The 25,437-nt window shown below is 40.1% G+C and overlaps 1 protein-coding gene across 1 annotated transcript; it reads left to right on the top strand.

The window, feature by feature from the left end:
- Nucleotides 1-694: 694 nt before the first annotated feature.
- Nucleotides 695-2,823, top strand: LOC109154196. The gene is made up of 2 exons (XM_019302039.1): nt 695-1,553; nt 1,685-2,823. Exons 1-2 carry the CDS (start codon nt 695-697, stop codon nt 2,821-2,823), a joined length of 1,998 nt encoding a protein of 665 aa, XP_019157584.1.
- The last annotated feature ends 22,614 nt before the right edge of the window (nt 2,824-25,437 follow it).

The raw sequence follows: 25,437 nt of genomic DNA, 5'->3' as shown, positions 1-25,437 counted from the left end.
TAGCTCAGATGTGGCATAGCACCCCGACTATTATGTTTCGCTTATGCTTTGTTTGGGAAATAATAATAGATCAGCGTTTATTTTATAGGTTTTAAATATCTTAAAATTTAGGGGTGTTACAATATTAATTGTTGAAAAATAAAGAGTTGGGTTTATCTATAGGGTTGTGTGTGTTTATGGATATGTGTCAGTTATGGGTAGTTACTTACAAGTTATGTGTTTGTATATATATATGTACTATGTTTCTAGACGTAGAAAGAAAAATATCATATGGAGGTCCGCAAGATCTTATAAACAAAACGCTCCGCAATTCTTGGTTTCCTTCTGCGATCACATGGCGGCACCGCCGGGGGCCGCCGCGCCCCCTCGTCCTCGCACCTTCGCGGACATCCTATCAAACGACAGTGAGCCATCCCTTCGACCGCCGGGAAAGTACAAAGGCATGCCGGCGGTTTCTTTCACAGATCAGGACGTTCAAAAATTCTCTCAGAAGTTCAAGTTCGCACTGGTTGGAAAATTCGCTAAAGGCCAACCTCCAATGGCGGATATTCGGAAAACATTCGATCAGATCGGGTTTGGAGGGGCCTTCACGCTAGGGCTGATCGATCAATGCCATGTTCTCATCAACTTCGACCACGAATCAGATTTCCAGAGATACTGGCTTAGAAAATCATAGTCTATCCGAGGAAGCTTAATGCGAATCTTTAAGTGGTCTCCAGATTTCCGGCCAGACATGGAGTCTCCTATAGTCCCTGTCTGGATTGCTTTTGAAGGCCTTCCGGCACATCTACGAGACAAGAGAGCCCTCTATTCGATTGCCAATCTAATTGGCAAACCTCTCAAGGTCGACGCGTCCACCTTGACACACAACCGGCCGTCCATGGCTCGAGTATGTGTTGAGCTAAATGTCTGCAATAGTCTCCAATACCAAATATGGATCATTAACAGCTCATATGGAGGTTTTGCTCAAAAGGTCTGTTATGAATACATCCCTCCCTACTGCATGGGATGTCGGAAATTTGGCCATACTGAATCAGATTGCAGAATCACGCAACCTCATCCTGATCCCCGTCGTGAGACTCCAAAAAGCAAGGAAGTTGATACAACTCAGCAACCGTTGCTAGTTCCGCCAAGAAAGAGATGGCGTCCACTATTAACCCAATCTGAAGAACCACAATATGTAGGTTCAGATGACCCGGTTAATCCTCAGATTGACACTACGCCTGTGGACTCGGAAAGTGCTGCATTGCCGCTGACAATACCAGATGTTAACGCCTCCATCGGGCGGGTTCTAATTGATGATCAGGGAATTCAACCCTCGCCCTCATCGGACTCGCAAGCAGGCCATCACTCTGACGGGGATGAGGTACGGAATGCACGAGTCTTCTCTCAATCTCTGCCCCTTGATTCTTGGAAGGAGGCGAGCAAACTGTTTGATACTAAATTGGGGAAATCAAAGGCAGATGACTTTATAGCTGTCACAAAGAAAAAAAGTAGGCCCCGGAAAGATTACTCTGCGAACACCCCCTCTGTCACCACACGCTTGGCAGCGGGTAAAATCACAAGGGTTTCTTTTTCGCATCGACAAAAATGAAGCTCCTAAGTTGGAACGTCCGGGGTTTGCTTTCCTCACAGAGCAGACTTAAACAGATTATCAGACGTGAGCACATTAATTTTGTTTCAGTTATTGAGCCTTTTTTACCTACTAGTCGACTGGAAAATTTTGCCCGAGAGTTCAGATTTTCAGGAGGATATGCATCCAGAGAGTCGAAAATTTGGCTTTTGTGGTCAGATTCTTTTGAAATTGAAGTTGAGGAGGACAGTGATCAGTATGTCATGTGCAAGGCTCGCTACGAACCTTGGCAGTTAACCTTTCATTTTATTGCTATTTATGCGAAACACACTAGAGCAGACAGAGCCCAGTTATGGACACAACTTTCAGATTGTATAGAAGATAATAGACCACTACTTCTGGCAGGAGACTTTAATGTAATTTCAAGCATCTCAGAGTATAGAGGCAATGCTCTTCCGGATGTCAATTGCATTTCTGATTTTTCCAACTTCATTACCGATAAGTCGCTTATTGATCTGGCTACGATAGGCAGGTTATACACATGGCATGGCATCTGTAATACAGGAGCTGTCTGGAAACGGCTAGATCGTTTCCTGATGAATCCACCTCTAAGAGATTACTTTACGGAGGTTCGAATAAATGTCTTAGCCAGGACGTCTTCAGATCATTCCCCGATCCTCCTAAGTGGGACTAATAACACTTTGTCATGCCCAAAACAGTTCCATTTTCAAACAATGTGGACCTCCCATCCAGATTTCATCAATGTTGTTAGACTAAATTGGAACCAGCAGGCTGATGGAGGAGGAATGCGGGCACTGGCTTTTAAAATAAAGCGCCTCAAACATTGCCTCCGAATTTGGAATAGAGATACTTTCGGGAACGTATTTGATCGTATTCGAGTCCTGGAATCTTGTGTGGCAGAAGCAGAGAACACCTTTGATGATGATCCTTCACCAGGTAGTCGGGAATCACTTCATAAACTCCAGGCTGATCTCCTACAAGCTCTCAAACAGGAGGAAATGTTTTGGAAGCAAAAGGCTAGAGTGAAATGGCTAAAAGAGGGAGATTCCAACACCCGATTTTTTCACGCTGTGGTTAAGGACAGGCATCGGAGACAGAGAATAAGTGCTATCAAATCAGGTACGGGGGAGCTGCTCACAACTCAACCGGCTATTCAGACGGAAGCGGTATCCTTCTTTTCTGGTTTATTCTCAGCAGAGGACTGCCCAGGAATGGAGGCTTTACTTTAGTGCCTACCGGTGGGCGTGCTTGACTCAGATAAAGCCGCCTTATCTCTGCCCGTCACGAGAGAAGAGGTTAAAGAGGCAGTTTGGAAACTAGATCCGGACAGTGCAGCTGGCCCAGATGGTTTTTCGGGCGCCTTCTTCCGTCATTGGTGGGACATTATTAAAGATGATCTTTACATGGCAACCTTAGACTTCTTTGCTGGTGTACCCGTTCCCCGTGCTATGGGAAGCGCTCAAATAGTGTTGTTTCCCAAAAAATTGAAACCGGACACATTCGCGGAATACATACCAATATGCCTTTGCACTTTCGTCAGCAAGGTCTTTACAAGAATAATAGCCTCTCGGCTAAGTCAATCCTACCCAAAATCATCTCAAGGGAGCAAGCTGGTTTTGTTGAAGGCAGAAGCATTCAAGATAACATTTTAATTGTTTTTGAACTACTACAACATATAAATAAACGGTGTCGGGGTGCGAACGTTGTTGTTAAACTAGACATGATGAAGGCATTTGATCGAGTCGCCTGGCCCTTCTTCCGAGCGGTTCTGGATAGATTCGGTTTCTCGGTGTCTTTCATAAACTTAATTATGAACAACTTGGAGGCGACGAGACTCTCTGTTCTGATTAACGGAGTAAGCTGTGGCTTTTTCCAACCGACGAGGGGGGTCAAGCAAGGGGATCCTCTCTCGCCCCTCCTCTTCATTCTTGCCTCGGAAGCTCTCTCTCGCTCTCTCATCTTAAAAATGGGTACGGGAGGTTTGTCACCTTACTCGTCGAGGATAAATTGCCCTGTTGTTACTCACTTGGCATTCGCAAACGACATAGTCATTTTTGTCAATGGCTCGTCTGGTTCCCTAAAAGCTTTGTCGGAGGTTCTGCAGCTCTATCTAGGGGTCAACATGTTCACGGACAGAAATAGAACACACTATTACCAGCATCTTCTGGAGAAGATTGACAATAAATTACTCGGTTGGCAGAGAAACTGCTATCCCAAGGAGGCAGATTAACACTCATTAAACATGTTCTAACAATGATTCCAATGTATACAATGGCGTCTGTGACACTGCCTAGGTAGGTTGTGAGATCTCTGGAGGCAAAGTTAACCAATTTCTTATGGGGCAGTTTCGAGGGGAAGACCAAACGACACTGGGTGAAATGGAAGGGCGTTTGCCTACCCACAAATGAGGGCGGTTTGGGGGTTCGCTGTCTTTCGTCGATTCAAGAGTCTGGCTCGGCAAAGCTCTACTTCAACTTTTTAAAGGGAGGCACCCTGTGGAGCTCATTCATGCATGCTAAATACCATGAAGTTGCAACGGACCAGACGGGCTCTCTCACATGGAGGAGAATGCAGCTTGTTAGAGATTTTGTTGAAGACAATGTGTCCACCACATCAGGAGATTTAGTGTGGACTCCATCAGTGTATGGTAATTTCACATTTTCTTCTGCCTATGAATCCCTAAGGCCGAAGGCAGGACACATCCTTTCATCAACAAGTGTGTGGAACATTTTAATCCCAACAAAGGTATCCGTGTTCATGTGGAGGATGTTAAGGAGATGGCTGCCGTTTCCAGATATTTTGTAGCCCTTTGGGTTCTGTCTGCCCTCGATCTGCCCACTGTGTCGGAATGCAAGTGCGACCCTCGACCATTGCCTCCATCAATGCTGTTGCGCACAGGAGGTTTGGCGACATTTTAATGGGATTTTTGGCTTAAGCATGCACAGGGATATCTCGGCTAGAGCGGTCTGCCAAGCATGGTGGATTCTGGCCTCTCCCTCGCAGAGTGGTTATATATCATTAATTCCTTGCTTGGTGGTCTGGTTCTTATGGGTTGGTTATAATGACAGCCTTCATAACGGGGTTGCCTTCTCTGCCCAAGGAATCATCAAAAGGATAATGTATGAGTCGATTCTAATCTCTCTAGCCCAACCACCACGCTACAAGGTGTAACACCCCGTGTTACGGCCTTCAATCCCAGATTAATTATTTAATTAATCCCGTTAATAATAATTAAATATGATTTAATTCGTTTAGGTTTCCCTTTAATTAATTAATAAGGCCCACCATGAACCGTGGGCCCTTGCCTAAATTAGAGCCTTAAGCCTATTATGAATAAAGAAAGTAAACCTTTTACTATTTAGATTCTGATTAGGAATCCTAGACCTAGTTATCTATTAGGAATAAAGGAAGCAGGTCTTTTACTATTCAGATTATGATTAGGATTCTCTTTAATTAATTAATATGGTCCACTATGGACCATGGAACCCAATCCTTAGTCCCAAAAGGAATAGAATTAGCAAGCCTATAATATTAGTTCCTAATTAGGACTCCTAAATATATAAATAGGGGACTTAAGAGGCACCTAGAACCCCCCATCACAATAAACGACTCACCATCCCAAAAGAGCTCCAAGAATTCCCTTAGAAGAAATCAAGAAAGCAAGAAAGCTTAAAGAAAGACCCTTCATAGCCAAGGAATTAATTAAGGCTAAGAGGTAACCCATAACTCAACAAAACCTATTTTCATAGTTATAATTCCCCCTTAGGGTTTCCCCATATTATTGTATATTGGCGAGTTATGATGATTATTATTGGTAATTGATGTGATGATCCCATGGGGGATCTTGATGATCTTGATATTGGGAGATTCTTGATAACTATGGTGTTCTTGATAATTATGTGGAGTTCTTGATGATTATGTGTCGTTCTTGATAATTGTGTGATGCTCTTGATGTTTATGTGTTATTCTTACCGAATCTTGCAATTAGAAGACGAACCGTATTCTTGTTGATATAAAAGTGATTAGAACCCTAGGTTGTATCGTACGATCTTATTCTTGGATTATCGGGTGGGGAAATCGCATGGTTGGGTGTTGATTATATTAGAAAAGCATGATAGGTTATGTGCCGTTCGTTTCTCGTATTTGATCCGTTAATTGTCTACGTGTTAATTATTAGTTGCGTTGTAAAGTGTCTAAGCATGGTTTCGGGTTCCACAAAGATTCCCGGGACGTTATTGTGTGAAAAGAGTCAGTGGGGGGTAGGAGACCCGCCACCTACCCACGGCCGTGAAACACCGCCCGGCAGCGGGTGGCCGGTGGGCGGGCAGCTGCCCGCCGGCGACCCGCTGCCCGGAACAGTAAAGTCCGGCGGGCAGCCGGCGGGTGGCCCCCCACCCACCGGCTACCCGCTGGAAATTATCCCACCTTGGGATCCCGGCTTCCCCGTTTGATGTTCCCCCGTTCCTCGTGGTGTCCCAACGGACTCCGTTTATCGTGCCTATGTCTAGTTTGATGTTTCGGGTACCGTTCGTAGGTTTATGAGTCTATTATATTGCATGCTAGTTGAATTGGTACCCCGTTGACCTAGGTGGTAGAAGTATGAATCCCTTAGGACTATTCTTAGTATGTGATGGATCACGCATAGGTTTTGTTATGCGCTTTCTCCCCCTTCCCAATGTGTAATATGGGTTGCATGTGCTTGCTATGTGTTATGTGTGAGTGTTACCCCAATTCGGTTGCGATCGGATTGGTTATCCTGAGCTGCGGTTCGGAAGCTGGCTGCGGTCAGATTGATACTCTTGGGCTGCGGTCCACCGTTTGGTTGCGATCAAACATTTCTATACGAGCTGCGGTTCGTCCTCTTTCCTGGCTGCGGTCAGATGACATTCTCTTGGGCTGCGGTCCACTATTTGGTTGCGATCAAACACTATGATGAGCTGTGGTTCATCGGTCGGTTGCGATCGACCCCTCCGTGTTGCGATACGGGGCAGGGTGCTGCGGGGCCGTGTCAGAGCTATATGCACTGAACCTCATGTATGGGCATGCGATTGGTCCTGTGGAGCTAACAAAGTGTGTTATGTGTTGTGACAGGGACGAGTGGTGATCATGAGTGTCTTGGGGGATGTGACTATGGGATTTATGTTGGGGATTGTTTATGTTGGGTTGTGACTATTGTTTATGATTTGCCTTATCTGCCTTATCTGTTGTGAACTGCATATGTTGTTATAACTGTTGCTCGTGTCTGGCCTTATCTGTCGAGTCATTCCCGGTTTTAAAAGCTAGAGTTCGTAGGATATATCTTCATGCTCAAAATGGTTTTCGTATATCTATATATATCTCTATATGTATTGTATTTCAACGCGTTGGAGTGGGTTACCAGCATCTCTCGCTGAACAGATATATTTGGCTTTCAGGCACAGAAGAATAAGTCACTGGAGCGCGTTAGAACTTGGAACGTAGAAGTAGATAGTATCCCTTTTCGGCCTACGTGCCATGCTTATGCCTTTACATTATTGAGGATATTAGTTAGTTAGCCTGTGCACCTGAGTTCTCTAGCTCAGGTGTGGCATAGCACCCCATACTCTTGTATTATGTTTTGGGATTTAACGGGATTTCACCTTTATTTTATAAGTTTTAAATGTCTTTAAAATCTGGGGTGTTACAGTTGGTATCAGAGCTTAAGTTTGACCCTAGGATAAGACTCTTAAGACCGGACTTTAGGACACTAGGCTTGAACTCTAGGTACTTAGGAACATAGGATCCAGGAATCTTAGGACGCGCAGTAAGATTGTGAAACCTACACATAACCTCCCCTCACTTCATCTCTCTCTAACTTAAAGGAACCTCCCCCTACGCTTACCACACCAGGTAAGGGTGCGAATAGATAAGTTTACTTCAACAACTGGGTAACGTACACTTACCCGATAAATCGCCTCGTCCTAACTCCCGTCAAAAGACTTGACAAGGACCCTGACCAAAGAAAAGGAAGATTTGGATGACTACTAAGAAATGGCGTTACAGTCAGGACTGCTAAAAGGTACGGACTGCAATACGCACCAACCCAGGGTAACCACGATAACCCCGAGTCAGACAAATGACATGCACATTCCGACAAGTTGACCTTATCTTGGCAAACCCGGGTTGCGGCTACAACAAACAGGAAGGAGAACTAGGACACCTATTAAAGTAGCAAAGGAACGACACCATTAGTCGAATCCTTGGGTGCAAGGTAAGTATATCGCGACACCTTGCGACCCCACCACCCCAATTTAAAATATCATCTGCCCTGAAACCCCAGCATCTTGATACCCCTATTTGTTGAAAACTCCCACCCCGAATCCTTGATTACCTTAAGAGCAAATTCGCAACCGTCATGACCTTGCTCACCCTTTGTTGCGCTTAACCCAAACCCTCAGAAACCCTAAATTGTTATTGCCCTTACTCTAAGTTCATATCCCCACTCCGTTTGGAAACCCTGTTAAAAACCGTAGAGCAGCATAAGGCCCTTACCCTGCCCAGGGGCGTGAAGAACCGACATTCATTGATTCAATATTAAAATAAGTTGTTAGATAGGAATCGGCGAAGTAGGTGGAGGTTACGAATACGTATCACCCCACCCTTGCACGAAAACCGTGAAGGTTTCACGAGAAACCATAGCCTGTACGTACGCCACCGAAGAACGCCATGCGCGGGCAAACAGATACGTTCAATGTGTCAGGGGCCCTCGCTACAGAAAACATCGTCAAATAGGTGCAACAGGCCGAACCCCAAGGAGGACATAAAGCCTTGCTAAGAATTTCATCCACCAAGGAAGGGATGAAACCCAATAGAACAAGAAAGACTAACCCGAAACCCCCCTTACCCTTAAGAACCCTCGGCAAGGATTAGGAGTCAAGACCTAGGGGTTTGACCCACTAAACCGACTGGGTCCAGACTTCTGGACATCCGAGGGGAACGTGCACGGAAACCATCACGAGAATTCCCCTGGAAGCCATAGAGACGAAGGGGACTTCGACACGGGAAGAGAAGATCAAACGAAAATCTTAGAATCAAACAAAGCCAAGGAAAAGGGATCACCAGTTCGACTGCACGCCACAACCAAGCCCCAAACAGGCATAATCACTCGAAGCCAAGAGTCCTTAGCCCTTTCCCTCCCCTTGCCAATCAAGTACCATTTCGTTAAAGAATCCGTCCTATCACTCCAAACCTCGCTCTTGATCCCTCATTACAGACAAACCCGTACAAGGTGGCAACCTTCCTTCCTGTATTACGACCTTGAGACATCGACCCTATCCGCCCCTCGACTTTGAAACCTAGCCCTTGCACTTCTTACACCCCTTTAAACCCAGACCAAGAAAACATAGATATATATATGTATGTATATCTACCTCTAGAACTCGTGCTTAAGGATCAATGAACATTGTACGCTGGGTCATCCTATGTATCCAAGTCCCTTTTATTGTGCACAAGGGCATGGGACTTGTCAGGACATGAATCTGTGCATTTTTGGGTCTTTCCCGAAGGAATTGACTATTCCTAGTCACTTTCCCGCGGGTCCTTGACGGGACCTTGGCGGGTCCTTGGCAGGAGCTTGGCAGGCGGACGACCGCCCACCTCGTGCCCACTGGTACAATGTGCTGATTTCTTAACCCCTCGTTTTATTGATTTGTGGCGCACTTGTGTTCCTTGATTGAGGAATGTGAGTCTTGGGTAAGGAACCATGGACCACCCAAACATAGTGTCCTACGTAAAAGACCTTGGCGCACGAGACACCATCAGGAAATCACAATCAATTACATTGCACGAGTAATTGAAATCGGATCCTACGATACAACCGACTAGGGATGTTTGGCGTAAAGGATTGCGCAAACCAAGGAGGCGAGTTGGGAACTCGTACTAAGAACCGACGAAAACCTTAAATGTCAAAATGCTAAGGAGGGACCGGGACTCCTCCAAACCATGGACATCGTTCGAGCAAATTAGAGGACTCCTTACAAGTTGTATGGAATCAAGAACTACGTAGCCCATGGTGCTAAGCAAAAGGGTGAAGAACACATTCGCGCCAAGACTTCAAGGGTCATTAAGGACCCACAAGGAAATGAGGTGACTCGTAAAGTCGCCGAGTCATCCCACAACGAAATTTGGTAACCGACTGCGCTTTAAAAGAAAAAGGGCACGCAAGGACACCTTCATCATTAAAAATAACACAAACAGGGCACAACAATGCCGAACCTCGGGTAAGACATGAAGTCTTACTAAGAATTTCATCCACTAAAGAGGAGATGAAATTCAATAAGAAGAGAAATTCAACCCAAAGTCCATCAACTCCCAAGAGACTTTGGGAAGAATTTGGGAAGTGCGCCCTAAGAGATTGGCTTGGTTGACCCAACTCGGTCAAGACCTTGGGCGCATTAAAGAAGTAAGTGTTGAATCACCACGGGAAATTCCATCAAGAAAGAAGAGAAGGATGAAACCTTAGTCTGGGAAGCAAGGTCTAACAAGGACCTTAAAGTCAAGCAAGCACCAACACCAAGGAAGGAGGATCATCAGCTCGTCGGCGCATCGTGATCAAAGCATCTAACCAGATTATTCACTTGGGATCGAGAAACCTTAACCCATCCTAGCCGAATTCCTTTCCCTCCCTCGGAAAATCGGCCCCTTCCTTATTTCAAAACCCTTTCTACCCTTCAGACCCCATTCTCAATCCCATGTTTTAACGATTCCATACAAGTGGCAACCTCACAACCTAAGTTGCAACCTCGAAAACTCGATCCTAATTCCTGAATTCACCGTGTCCTCAAGTTTGAAACCCACTCTCTTAGCCCTGTAAACCTAATCGTTCCCAAAAACCCAACACACATAGGCGTGCAAGTATACAATTTCCCCGTGGAATACATTCTCTATAGGACCACGGTTCTTCTCTTGACTCGTTAACCCTGCAATGATTTCCAAGCTTCGGGGGCGAAGCTTCTCGTAAGGGGGAGAGAGTGTAACACCCCGTGTTACGGCCTTCAATCCCGGATTAATTATTTAATTAATCCCGTTAATAATAATTAAATATGATTTAATTCGGTTAGGTTTCCCTTTAATTAATTAATAAGGCCCACCATGAACCGTGGGCCCTTGCCTAAATTAGAGCCTTAAGCCTATTAGGAATAAAGAAAGTAAACCTTTTACTATTTAGATTCTGATTAGGAATCCTAGACCTAGTTATCTATTAGGAATAAAGGAAGCAGGTCTTTTACTATTCAGATTATGATTAGGATTCTCTTTAATTAATTAATATGGTCCACTATCGACCATGGAACCCAATCCTTAGTCCCAAAAGGAATAGAATTAGCAAGCCTATAATATTAGTTCCTAATTAGGACTCCTAAATATATAAATAGGGGACTTAAGAGGCACCTAGAACCCCCCATCACAATAAACGACTCACCATCCCAAAAGAGCTCCAAGAATTCCCTTAGAAGAAATCAAGAAAGCAAGAAAGCTTAAAGAAAGACCCTTCATAGCCAAGGAATTAATTAAGGCTAAGAGGTAACCCATGTCTCAACAAAACCTATTTTCATAGTTATAATTCCCCCTTAGGGTTTCCCCATATTATTGTATATTGGCGAGTTATGATGATTATTATTGGTAATTGATGTGATGATCCCATGGGGGATCTTGATGATCTTGATATTGGGAGATTCTTGATAACTATGGTGTTCTTGATAATTATGTGGAGTTCTTGATGATTATGTGTCGTTCTTGATAATTGTGTGATGCTCTTGATGTTTATGTGTTATTCTTACCGAATCTTGCAATTAGAAGACGAACCGTATTCTTGTTGATATAAAAGTGATTAGAACCCTAGGTTGTATCGTACGATCTTATTCTTGGATTATCGGGTGGGGAAATCGCATGGTTGGGTGTTGATTATATTAGAAAAGCATGATAGGTTATGTGCCGTTCGTTTCTCGTATTTGATCCGTTAATTGTCTACGTGTTAATTATTAGTTGCGTTGTAAAGTGTCTAAGCATGGTTTCGGGTTCCACAAAGATTCCCGGGACGTTATTGTGTGAAAAGAGTCAGTGGGGGGTAGGGGACCCGCCACCTACCCACGGCCGTGAAACACCGCCCGGCAGCGGGTGGCCGGCGGGCGGGCAGCTGCCCGCCGGCGACCCGCTGCCCGGAACAGTAAAGTCCGGCGGGCAGCCGGCGGGTGGCCCCCCACCCACCGGCTACCCGCTGGAAATTATCCCACCTTGGGATCCCGGCTTCCCCGTTTGATGTTCCCCCGTTCCTCGTGGTGTCCCAACGGACTCCGTTTATCGTGCCTATGTCTAGTTTGATGTTTCGGGTACCGTTCGTAGGTTTATGAGTCTATTATATTGCATGCTAGTTGAATTGGTACCCCGTTGACCTAGGTGGTAGAAGTATGAATCCCTTAGGACTATTCTTAGTATGTGATGGATCATGCATAGGTTTTGTTATGCGCTTTCTCCCCCTTCCCAATGTGTAATATGGGTTGCATGTGCTTGCTATGTGTTATGTGTGAGTGTTACCCCAATTCGGTTGCGATCGGATTGGTTATCCTGAGCTGCGGTTCAGAAGCTGGCTGCGGTCAGATTGATACTCTTGGGCTGCGGTCCATCGTTTGGTTGCGATCAAACACTATGATGAGCTGCGGTTCATCGGTCGGTTGCGATCGACCCCTCCGTGTTGCGATACGGGGCAGGGTGCTGCGGGGCCGTGTCAGAGCTATATGCGCTGACCCTCATGTATGGGCATGCGATTGGTCCTGTGGCGCCAACAAAGTGTGTTATGTGTTGTGACAGGGACGAGTGGTGATCATGAGTGTCTTGGGGGATGTGACTATGGGATTTATGTTGGGGATTGTTTATGTTAGGTTGTGACTATTGTTTATGCTTTGCCTTATCTGCCTTACCTGTTGTGAACTGCATATGTTGTTATAACTGTTGCTCGTGTCTGGCCTTATCTGTCGAGTCATTCCCGGTTTTAAAAGCTAGAGTTCGTAGGATATATCTTCATGCTCAAAATGGTTTTCGTATATCTATATATATCTCTATATGTATTGTATTTCAACGCGTTGGAGTGGGTTACCAGCATCTCTCGCTGAACAGATATATTTGGCTTTCAGGCACAGAAGAATAAGTCACTGGAGCGCGTTAGAACTTGGAACGTAGAAGTAGATAGTTTCCCTTTTCGGCCTGCGTGCCATGCTTATGCCTTTACATTATTGAGGATATTAGTTAGTTAGCCTGTGCACCTGAGTTCTCTAGCTCAGGTGTGGCATAGCACCCCATACTCTTGTATTATGTTTTGGGATTTAATGGGATTTCACCTTTATTTTATAAGTTTTAAATGTCTTGAAAATCTGGGGTGTTACACAAGGGGACAGATGGGGCTCTTCTTCTTGCAGAGGGTCTCATCGCACGTTTGGATCCTCCGCCGAGGCGCTCGACGATTTGGATAAAATGGCAGCAGCCACCATCGGGTAGATTAAAGCTGAACACGGACGCCCTCTTTTCATCATCTGGAGCAGCGGGTGGAGCTTGCCTAAGGGACTCGCAAGGTGAGCTGGTTGTTGGATTGTGCTACCGTCTTGATGCGTCGTCAGCTCTGGAGGCAGAGGCGCTTGCTTTGCAATGGGCCATTCGATGGTGTGATTCGGCAGTCAAGTGGCCTCATATGGTGGAGGTGGACTCTCTCGTGCTTGTCCGGTTGATAACATCTCCTACAGCGGCGATCCCATGGAGGGTCCTCAATCCAGCACACCTTGCCTCTACATGGAGGGTCCTCAAGCTGTTCTCTACATTCGCTCTTGCCTCTCACAATGGGGGTCCTCAATCCAGCACACCTTTCGAGAGGCCAATCAAGTGGCGGATGCGCTAGCGGGGGAAGGTTTAGCCACCTCCTCACCAAAGCTTTTTCCTTCTCTAGATTGTATGCCTGCAAAATCTAAGTTGGCTTTGATGTATGATCTAAGAGGTTTTGCTCTTCACCGAGCGATTCGCCAGTAATAAACGTTTCTGTTTACTTAAAAAAAAAATGTACTATGTTTCTTTGCTAGAAACACAGACAGATAATACAGAATCATATATTATCTATATATTTTCCATTCCTTGATTCTTTATTATTGCTTCCGCATAACTGGCGAGTGGTGTTATTCTCCACCCGCCAGGCCATTCCATCTTTCAAATTCAACATGGTATCAGAGCCTACGTTCCTAGGGTATGCCAAACATAAAAGTCATATTTTTCAGTCGCATGAATAGTGATGAACAGTAAACTTACTATTCACACAAACCCTAATTTTTCAAATTACTTGCTTTTGGTGAGTTCTTTTGTCAAATTTGTGTTACCCATCTTTTCTAAAGTTTCCGGCGAGCCTGACTCAGCAAGCCACAGCACTGTTGTAGCCGCCACTCACCGTCGCCATTGCTGGACCTCCGATTTCACGCGCCGGCGCGTGTGGCCACCTCCGGCGAGATTTTCTGACAAAATTTTCCAGATATCTACGTCAGGCCTCTGCAACTCCATCTGTGTATTTTTCCATGTGATGTATTTCTCCGGTGAAAATTTCAAATTGTTGTTTTGCCTTTCTTTGGACCTTTTGGTGAAGTTTGAAGGCTTTTTGGCTTTGTTGCCAAACTTCTTTCCAGGGTGCTTTTGGTATAACCGTATTTGTTTCATTATTTTCGGTATACCATATTTATTCCCTAGGGTTTTCAAGTTTGGCACTTTTTTTTTCGAAAGCCTCTTTCGTTATTCACTTATCCTATAAGGGGTATAAACAACAATCATGTGGTGTTCTCAGTTTGTCATTACTATGGGCTCTTCTACATCCCCTTTGCTGCTCATGATTTGTTTGCTCTACCGTTCTTGATGAAGAATGTTGTTGGTAAATCCTAGAGTCCTTATGTTGATATGAGGGCGTTCGTGTTAATCTTCATCCTTGGTGCCTTCATTCCCAAGGTTGTTTGTGACATGCTTCGCCCCTGGTACCTTCATTCCCAAGGGTTGTGTATAGCATTGTCCCTCCGAAGCCATCCAACACTGTTATTCTCTAGCTGCTTTTAATCTTCATTTGTAATTTAAAGTAACGTAGAGTGTATGTTTTAATCCAAGCTTGGAACTTCCAGATGTTCCAGCTTGAGGGGCAGTGTTGAAAAATAAAGAGTTAGGTTTATCTATAGGGTTGTGTTTGTTTATGAACAGGAGTCAGTTATGGGTAGTTACTTACAGTTATGTGTTTGTATATATATATATACACTATGTTTCTTTGTTAGAAACACAGACAGATAATACCAAATCATATATTATCTATACATTTTCCATTCTTTGATTCTTCATTATTGCTTCCGCCTAACTGGCGGGTGGTGTTGTGTTATTCTCCACCAGCCAGGCCATTCCATCTTTCAAATTCAACATTAATTACCTTTTGAATCAATGATTAGTGCTAAATTCCGGTGGTGGATATTTACTAACCAAGGTTTTCTATTATAAGTGCTTTCAATATTTTGTATTACTTACTTTTATTGTCAATTTCGTACCAAACCCCCCCCCCCCCCCCTTCCCTTTAATTTGAGCAAATACATTAAACTAGTTACTACTCGTGGGATCGATCCTTACTCCCGCTACTACGTTTGCAAGGTTTTAATTTGGGAGCCTACGACAGCTCACCAATAATTGTATCACATATTGAATATGCTTCTCCTTTTTTGACAACATTTAGCATATAACCTCTTGATAATGCTCATATATAAGAGAATTTGTCATTTCACTTATTGACAATTAATTATTTGCTATAGGCCATAGCTATTGAGTTTATCATACAACTTATAAGTGAGACAATAACATGAATTCTCAATATGGTTTTCATTGTTAGGTTGCACATGTCGTTGCTAAACCTTAGTTTGATATTGGGATATCAATTAGATGATACGAGTCTAAATATTGTGATATCTAGCATGAATATTGACTATAGTTTTGCCCGGAATGAAGGTGAATACATAGCACTAACTATATGATACCAATAGTAGGACAAATTATATAACTTCAATGTGAAATTTACTTGACACGATTCAAAAGTCAATTATTATTTATCCAAATCCAAGTTCTTTGGCTCTTGGTTATAACAATTATCATTGGTCATGACTCTATAACATTAAAGATCTCAATACCCAGTATTGAAACAAAATGATTATGCATAACTTTTGGATATAGGTCATGCATGTCTATTGGGCAAACATAATGAGTTAAATATTGTATAAATACTTCACGGCATTAGGGGGAGATATGAGGCCCAGATAATTAAATGAAATGCCAAGAAGTTCTATGGAATGGAAAGATCTTCATTAGTTAAATGGAAAGATCTTCATTAGTTAAGAATTTGCGACATTAGCAAATAATCTGCCAAATATATAAAAGAGTGACAAGGTCCCATGTACCTTACCCAACTTGGACCAAATATATCTACTGATACTCCTTGACACTAGAAGCGCAGGATATCTATTTGTGTAAGAGACAGGAATCATAATACTAGATCTAGTAAATAAACATTGTTACTCTTCATATACCTTAAATATAATAATTATGTCCTGCAGACGTTCATCCAGATCACAAAAATCCCTAGTAAAATTATAAGTGCACCAAACAAACACAATACTAGGGATGCAGAACAACAAGATCTAAATACCTTTGGGAAATGACAACAATCTGCTTGATTTAGAAATTGCCATGAATTCTATGGGAAACAATTATGATAAAATATTATAGTTGTCGACAACACAGTTGCCATTACAAATTGCTCGTTATATGATAATCTGGATCTAGAGTTAAGCACCGGAATTTTCATGACTGTTTAACGTATAAAGCGGCAATTTAGGCATTGCTCGACTCGCTAAAATGGATATATAATGAAGCAAGTTTGTAGCTTATGGGTTCACGCAGAGACCCTTTGATTCTAATCAAATATACTTTCCCACGGTAAATGGAATTAAGTTTCGCTACATAATATCATTGCCAGAATAATAAATTTAGATATGCAGTTAATATTTATTTTGTGAAATCCCTAATGGATTTATAATCCCCGAAATGAGAGAATGAAAATCGTAGCATGTATGATATTAAATTACAATGGTCTTTATATGACCGGAAACAGTTAATAACTACTAAGTATTTCTCCTCTTGAAGAGTGAATATGTATTTATTATGTGTCATTATGTACCCTTTAAAGAGTTGCGAATGCAGTTATTATCCTCATGAAGATGCAATAATATGTATCATTATGTGCTCAATAAAGAGTTGATAATGAACTTTTATTATCTCAGTCAATATGTTGCACAAATGATAAATGTGTATGTTTATGAATATTCAACAAAGTATATATAGTGTCAAAATGTAACTCACGTGCGCTCTAGAAGAGTCACGAGGATGTTTTACAGAATGTTCACTCTAATGACAATCTTGAAAAATGTACTGTATTCTTTTTCTACACTTATTTTGGAACAATGTTTTCTTTATATTAGAACATGTAGACTTTGAAGATTGTTATCTTCGGGGGAGTGTCATTCATTTGAATCAATCCTGAAGATTAGACCCGAATCAATCACGAAGATTAGACTTAAATCATTCCTGAAGATTGGGTCTTGAAGGCCAACATCTGTACTCTTTTTCATCTAATTAAGTTTTTTATATTATTTTCTTAATTAAAGGTTTTTTTAATGAGGCAGCTAGTGCAACACATGAATACACATATCAAGTACTCTTTTCCTCAACTAGTTTTTTCCTACTGGGTTTTTCTAGTGAGGTTTTTAACGAGGCATGATTATGTATAGTAATGTTAAGAAGATTATGCCCAGAAGCTTTATGTTTAATGTATGATTGTACTCTCTTCCTTAGCTAAGTTTTTCCCACTGGATTTTCTTAACTTAAGGTTTTTATGAGGCAACCCGCGTGCAATATATGTTTCATCATGCATCATGTACTATTTTCCTTGACTATGTTTTTTCTCACAGGGTTTTCCTAGCAAGGTTTTTAACGAGGCATGAGTATATATAGTAAGATAATGGTAAGGGGAAGTGTTGTAAAATATTATTTCTTGTGGTCATTATTCTGTCCCCGTTCTAGGATTATGGATCAATAGTTTAGGGCATTTTCCCAGTTGTATCTGTGTATTCTGATAATGATCAAATGAGAATGGTTTTTCCCCGGGCTCTTACTTCTCTCTCTTCTATCTTCATAGTTGTATGGTATTGAATTGTATTATAATGTATGTTCAAGCGAGAAAACACGATTTTCCATTAACACTTTTATCCTTATGTTGTTATGACAATATCTATCATCATTTTCCCCTGACTTTCTAATATAGGATTGGATTATTTTATCCCAATTCCTAAACACCTTTTCTCAAAATATTTTCATTCATTTTTTCTATTCTCATCTAAATTAAATAAACAAATTAAAGGTCTCAAAAACTTATATAATGTTTTTTCCCCTTTTCTTATAATATCTCCATTTTCTACCCCAAACCAAATGACATTGACCATGTCCACTGTGTTAGACTGGTTGTTACAACATCCTGCTAACTTCCTGCTATCTTCTCTACTTTGTATACTATTTATAGTTGGTTGTATTTACATCAATAAATAGTTGAGTTCATAATCTTACACGTTGTGCCCACTAGTTGAACAACACCCAAACAAAATTGAAGCATAACTAGCATACATATTTTGATCACAAGTATATTTATATACGTAAGATCATATATATATATATATATATATATATATATATATATATATATATATATATATATATATATATAGTTCTACATTCAAAGTAGTCAAATATTTAACACATTAGAATAAATTTCTTTCCACTAGTGTGACAAAACAAAAGATTCTACACTTTCTAAAATGGTACAAATCACTTATAGATCTAGCTTTTGCACACTTCACCAATACAAGATTGAGTGAAATAGAGTAGAATTACCTTAACTAGTGCTATGATTTCACCTTCTAGGCGATGCTATGTTTAAGAATTCGGCTATAATCACTTGTTGATCAAGACGATCCTTCAGGGACGGTCATATAATAAGTGCTTCATTTCTAAGCAAATATTACATGCATTTATGCAAATTCCGATTATGACTTAAGAAAAAAATCTCATCATCAAATATGGCCTATAGCAAATAATTATACCATATTCTAATCAACATGAGACTTGGTTTCTGTTTTGAGTCATGCACACATACATTATAATATGGAGTAGCATGAATATGATACGCACAGATCGAACATGATGAGATACATTAAAGAAGCATTAATATCATTATTAAGCACATACAAAGCTTAGCCGTACCACAAACAACATTGGCACTATTATTAAGCACAACATATAGGAGTTGGCAAATTTAGATTAGACACAGTACTTGCACCTCTAATATTAGTAATAATCGCTGAATTAGGGTCAATATTGGAGAGCAAAACCTTGCATACGAAACTGCCAATTATCATCATCCCAAAAGGATCAATATTCTCAGTGCAAAACAGAGTAACAAAAAAAAAAAAAAAAAAAAAAAGACTGTAAAACGCCACCCTAGCTCGATGCGCAACTGCCACAGTCGAAGGCAGATCGCGGGAAGCAGTGGCGATGCGACACAGATGGCAAACAAAAGTCCAAATGCGAGTGAATCATAAAAATGCAATTCTAATCAAAGTATTCTAAATTGCATTGCAACCCAATTCAAGGTACACAGAAATCAAACAATAATAAAAATGATAGCAGCACATATTTCCAGACTCAGTATTCTGGGTTTTTGTTTTATTAAGAAAAATTGATATTTCAAAACAAACAGATCCATGAACACCATGTAGTTGCATAAATAGAATTAAAAAAATGGCATCAAGATAGAGATCCATCATGGACTATGATACAAGTCATATTTTCACATCTTGCTTTAACCATATTATCTGTGTTAGTAATTAGATCCAGCCAGTATAGCATGATTCATACCAGTATGGCCAGTATTTTGTAATGAAAGAACTAATCAACAGAAAAATTTGCATTTCATCATGAAAGGCATTGAATATAGCACTACAAATATTCATATATAGATAGTGAAGCAAAGCAAGGATAAGAAGGTTTTTAGCAACTATGAAAAAGAATCATACCGTCCACAAGAGAAAAAAATGGGAGCTTACTGATAACGTGTTGTGACCCATTAGCTCAAACGATCAAAGGAATTGCAAAAAAAGTAGGAGACAAGTCAAGTGAGAAAGTAAGAGGCAAGGTCATCTCATTCAATCATCTGTGTATCTTACATACAACCACAACACATCTATATATAATATACAAATATAACGGAAGACATAATGCAGCCATTAATCACCTAACCGTTACATAATCAATACTAATAATGGCCGCACTAAATATATTATTTATAACAATTTTCTCCAGTATTGTCACCATTTGTTCAACCAAAGATGAAATCATTCTCTACCTTTTTAGTATCTCCTTATCAGCAAAAAAAGAAGATATGGTCACAATATTTATTACTAACTCAAACTTCCTCACTAACTTGAGTATATATGCCTTTTTGTCCATACTTAATTATAACTAACTTAATTACCAAGTGTTCTAGCTGTTACGAAATAGGAGTGTTTGATAATAGGGAAGTGAGGAAATGAGATCTTCAGGCGTGTAATCACTTTCCTATAAGCTTTAAATCTCCCTCGTATAAAGCAACAAGGTTCAAGATTTAATCTTATGGGATACAAGAAGATGATGAAATTCTTAAGTTGCTTTGTTTAAGAATTTCCTGTAGAAATGCAATACTGTTAAATATCTCAGTCTTATGCAAGTTTTTTGCATGTCCCTTTTTCAGACATTTCTCCAAGTATATATAGATGCAAAATATATCTGTTTGGAGAAGTTACATGGAAGTTGCTGTAATTTAAAACTCAACTTCCATAAGATAAGATATATCTTGTTTGATATATCTATCACTGAAGAAATTAATATATATTGATCCAGTAACTGGCAAAAATATATATATATATATATATATATATATATATATATATATATATATATATATATATATACATATTTATATATTCCTTACGCATGGAAAATGCAAAGGATAAATATGAATAATATACATATATGTAGTTCAATAATCTCAAGCATATAGCTACATATACCAAGCATGTTAAGTGTAACTTTTAATCATATAGCTTCAAAATGTAGAAGAGCATATTTCAAGCATGTTAAATGTAGTAGTTTTGAAGCGTATAGCTTCAAAATGCCCCAAAACCTTACGCATGAAAATATCCAAACATGCATTAATACTCTCAAGCATATTAGCTATAACTCTCAAGCATATTAGCTACATATCACAAGCATATAGCTATATACTCTCAAGCATATTAGCTATATACTCTCAAGCATATTAGCTATATACTCTCAAGCATATTAGCTATATATCTCAAACATATAGCTATATACTCTCAAGTATATTATCTATATACTCTCAAGCATATTAGCTATATATCTCAATCATATAGCTATATATCACAAACATATAGCTATATATCACAAGCATATAGCTATATAAATTTTCTCCCAGTAATTTAATTAACTTTCTACCAAACTAAAATAACATTTACAACTCCACAACTCCAAATATTATTTAAGCTTTCATGGTAGTTCATCTGAAACATTAATCTCCATTACTATATAAATTTCCAACATTCCTCCTCCATTTATATAGTAAAATTAATACTGTACCAAGATAAATCCAAAACTCATGCATAAATGAAAGTGTCTTAGAGATTGAACTTTCACATAGTATTATATTCGGTACATAAATTCGGATTGCAGTGATGGACGAACCTTGAATCACGCAGTGTCTTTGAATAAACGTAGATATAATACACACAAGCTTTACAGTAACTACAACTCAAAATAACTTGACACTATTAAAGGCCATGTGTCCGTACACATTCATAAGCATTTCCAAGCTAAACCCAAACTTATTGAAGCGACCACACTTCATGCTCACATAGGCTGATCTTTTATTTCATGCCCTGCACGAAGCATTTTTTCAAAAGATCAGTTAAGAGTAAAACTGATCCCTACTACAATGCAGACCAAGTACTTACTTTAGGGATACTTTTTAATATAGTACTTGCCGCCAATAAATGAAGTAACCATCTACATTGAACTCAAGGCCTAACGTGATAACTTAGGCTTGAGTTGAGCTTTCCTTCATCTCATGACTATCAACGGGTTTCGAACCTATCCCTTCCGATGTCTTTAAAACCATGTCCCTTGCCAAGGCTTTTGTAAACGGATCCGCTAGATTGAACCGGGACCGTACAAAGTCTAATGCTACAACACCATTACGTAAGAGCTCTTTCACATAGCTATGTCGCAAGCCTATGTGTCTTGAATTGCCATTATAAACACTGTTTTACGCTTTGGCCAGTGTAGTAGCGCTGTTAGAATGTACTAAAACAGGTGACATCGGTTTCGGCCAAACTGGAATTTCAAGAATTAAATTCCTTAGCCAATCAGCTTCTTTGCATGCTCCTGCCAATGCAATAAATTCAGATGCCATAGCTGAGTCTGAAATACAACTTTGCTTTTTAGAAGCCCAGGAGATAGCACCTCCTCCAAGCAGAAATACCCATCCACTAGTTGAGGAATAATCTTCCTGATTTGATATCCAACCGGCATCATAATATCCTTCAAGGATGGAAATATCTTTTGAATATTTTAAACCATAATTAATGGTTTTATTCAGATATTTTAAAATTCTTTTTAATGCCATCCAATGTACTGCACTAGGATTACTAGTGTATCTACTCAGTTTCGCTACTGCAAAAGCAATATCAGGTCGAGTACTTGTCATTGCATACATAAGGCATCCTATCACTTCAGAATACTCCAATTGTAGGACCAGATCACCTTCATTTGGTATTAACTTCAATGAAGGATCCATTGGAGTAGAAACCGGGGAACCACTAAAGTGATTAAATCTTTTTAACACTTTCTCAATGTAATGAGATTGTGTTAAACTAACACCATCCTAAAGTTTAATTATTCTTATTCCAAGAATAACTTCTGCTTCTCCCAAATCTTTCATGGAGAAACTGGAACTAAGAAAATTCTTAGTTTCCTTAACTTTTTCCAAATCAGTACCAAAAATCAACATGTCATCTACATATAAGCAAATAATAACCCCTTGTCTTTGGTTATTAAATTTGCTGTAGATGCATTTATCTGACTGATATATTCTGTACCCATTAGCTAGCACCACTTGATCAAACCGATCATGCAATTGCTTAGGGGCTTGTTTTAAGCCATAAAGTGACTTAATCAATTTGCAAACTTTATTTTCCTAGCCTGCAACCATGAATCCTTCTGGTTGCTTCATGTAAACCTCCTCCTCCAATTAACCATTTAAAAATGCAGTCTTAACATCCATTTCGTGAACCACTAGATTGTGTATAGCCTAAATGGAAATTAACAATATAATAGTAGCAATTCTTGCTACTTGAGCATAAGTGTCAAAGAAGTCAACTCATTCTTTCTGCTTAAAGCCCTGTGCGACAAGTCTGGCTTTAAATGTATCAATGGTACCAACAACTTTCATTTTCTTTTTGAAAATCCACTTGCAGCCTATTGGTTTACAACCATTTGGTGGATTAGTTAAAATCCATGTATTATTCCCCATTATAGAATCCATCTCGTCATTTATTGCTTCTTTCCAGAAAGAAACATCTTGAGAATTCATGGCTTCCTCAAAAGTATTAGGATCATCCTCTATATTAAAATAGTATAGATTTTTTGTCTCCGTAGACTCCCTTGATCTTTCTATCAAGTACATTTGGAAATCTGGTTCAAGTGTTTTTCCTTTTCTTGTTCTTTTACTTTTTCTAAGCTCAGGTTCTTGCAAAACTGCATCATCATAAATTTGATCATCAACTTTGGATCTACTAGAACTAGGAATTAAATCCTTAGTTCTATTTACTGATGAAAAATGATTTTCATCAAAGATAGCATCCCGGGACTCTATTACGGTATGAACCGAAATAAAGTCATTTAGCTCTATAACATAGAACCGGTATGCTTTGCTGTGTTCTGCATATCCTATAAAAATACAGTCTATGCATTTTTCTCCCAAGGCCTTCCGTTTAGGTACCGGCAACCGTACCACGGCCCTGCATCCCCAAACTTTCAAATAATTCAAGTTTGGTTTTCTTTTGTGCCAAAGTTCATATGGAGTTACCCTATTTCTTTTGTTAGGAACTCTGTTGAGAATATAACATGCAGTTAGCATGGCTTCTCCCCAGAAACCTTCACTTAGACCGGAAAATGATAACATGCAGTTTACCATTTCTTTCAGTACTCTATTTTTCCTTTCTGCTACACCATTTTGTTGTGGTGTATAAGGAGCTATGGTCTCATGAATCATACCAACAGATTGGAAAAATAATGGGTCATAATATTCACCACCTCTGTCAGTACGTAATATTTTTACTAACTGACTAGTTTGCAATTCTACCTCCAATTTAAATATTTTAAAATTTTCTAACGTTTCATCTTTGGAATGCAGGAGGTACACATAGCAGAGTCTTGAATAGTCATCAATGGATGTCACTATATATTTTTTATTTCCCAAAGATGGGGTGCTATGAAAATCACACAAGTCACTGTGAATTAATTCAAGTAAAATTGAATTCCTTTTTATACTAGGAAAAAGATTCCTAGTTATTTTATTTAACATGCATGCACTGCATTGTTCCATGTTCCAATCAAAGGATGGAATTAATCCATCTTTAGCCATCTCACATAGGCGTCTATAGTTTACATGACATAAACGAAAATGCCATAATGAAGATGTACAAACTGAATACACAGAACCAACAATATTATTGATATACAACTTAAACATATTGTTACATAGGAAGCCTTGGCCTACAAAGGTATCGACCTTAGATAAAATAAATCTATCTGCTTCAAACACAAGCTTAAAACCACACTTGTTCTATACAATGCTAGAAACTAAATTTTTTCTAACATCTGGGGCATGATACACATCTGTGAGCCTTAACTTCTTTCCTGAAGTAAGCAATAACTCAACTTGTCCAATGCCTTTGACTTTTACCATGGAATCATTTCCCATGTACAGGCTCGGACCATCATTCAGACCTATATAAGATTTATATCCTTGCAGACATGTCTGGTTGCCCCAGTGTCAACCCACCATGAGTCATCAGTCTGCATGACACAAATTTCAGATATCATAGCAGTGAAATGTTCAGTACTATTAGAAACAAGATTAATTGTTTTACCTTGTTTCCATTGGCCACTTCCCTGGCCATGATCACCAGAATTTTTACCTTCCATTTGCGCCTTTATTTTCTTTCAGATTTCACAGTCTTTTTTAAAGTGTGGACCGTTGCACACCCAGCATGATACATATGCCTTTCCTTTTCCTTTTCCTTTCTTCTTAAACTTTGAAGAATTTGTGGCCTTTCCTGGCATCCCTTTCCCTTTACGGTTCCCACTTAATTTGCCTTCATCAACATAGTTGATGACAGAACCTGAAGTCCCAGTGACTTTTGCACTGCCTGCATTCTTACTTTCCTACAGTCTGATTCCCTCCTCAACCCGAAGGTCAACCCCCAACTGTTCCATGGTAAGAGCTTCCTTTTTAAGCTTTAAGGTACGTTGTACCTTTTTCTAGGAAGGGGGCAACTTATCAATGATACTGGCAATGGCAATGGAATTATCCATATTCATATCATGTTGCCTCATTTGCC

This window comes from Ipomoea nil, unplaced genomic scaffold, assembly GCF_001879475.1.
Source record: "Ipomoea nil cultivar Tokyo-kokei standard unplaced genomic scaffold, Asagao_1.1 scaffold2610, whole genome shotgun sequence".
NCBI classification, from domain to species: domain Eukaryota; kingdom Viridiplantae; phylum Streptophyta; class Magnoliopsida; order Solanales; family Convolvulaceae; genus Ipomoea; species Ipomoea nil.
Note: the sequence above shows the minus strand (reverse complement) of the source record. Positions and strands in the feature narration are given on the sequence as shown.

Coding starts and splice junctions, on each gene's coding strand:
- LOC109154196 (XM_019302039.1), top strand. CDS start 695: ATGCGAATCTTTAAGTGGTCTCCAGATTTCCGGCCAGACATGGAGTCT. Junction 1,554..1,684: donor CACCACACGCTTGGCAGCGG/GTAAAATCACAA, acceptor ATTTTGTTTCAG/TTATTGAGCCTTTTTTACCT.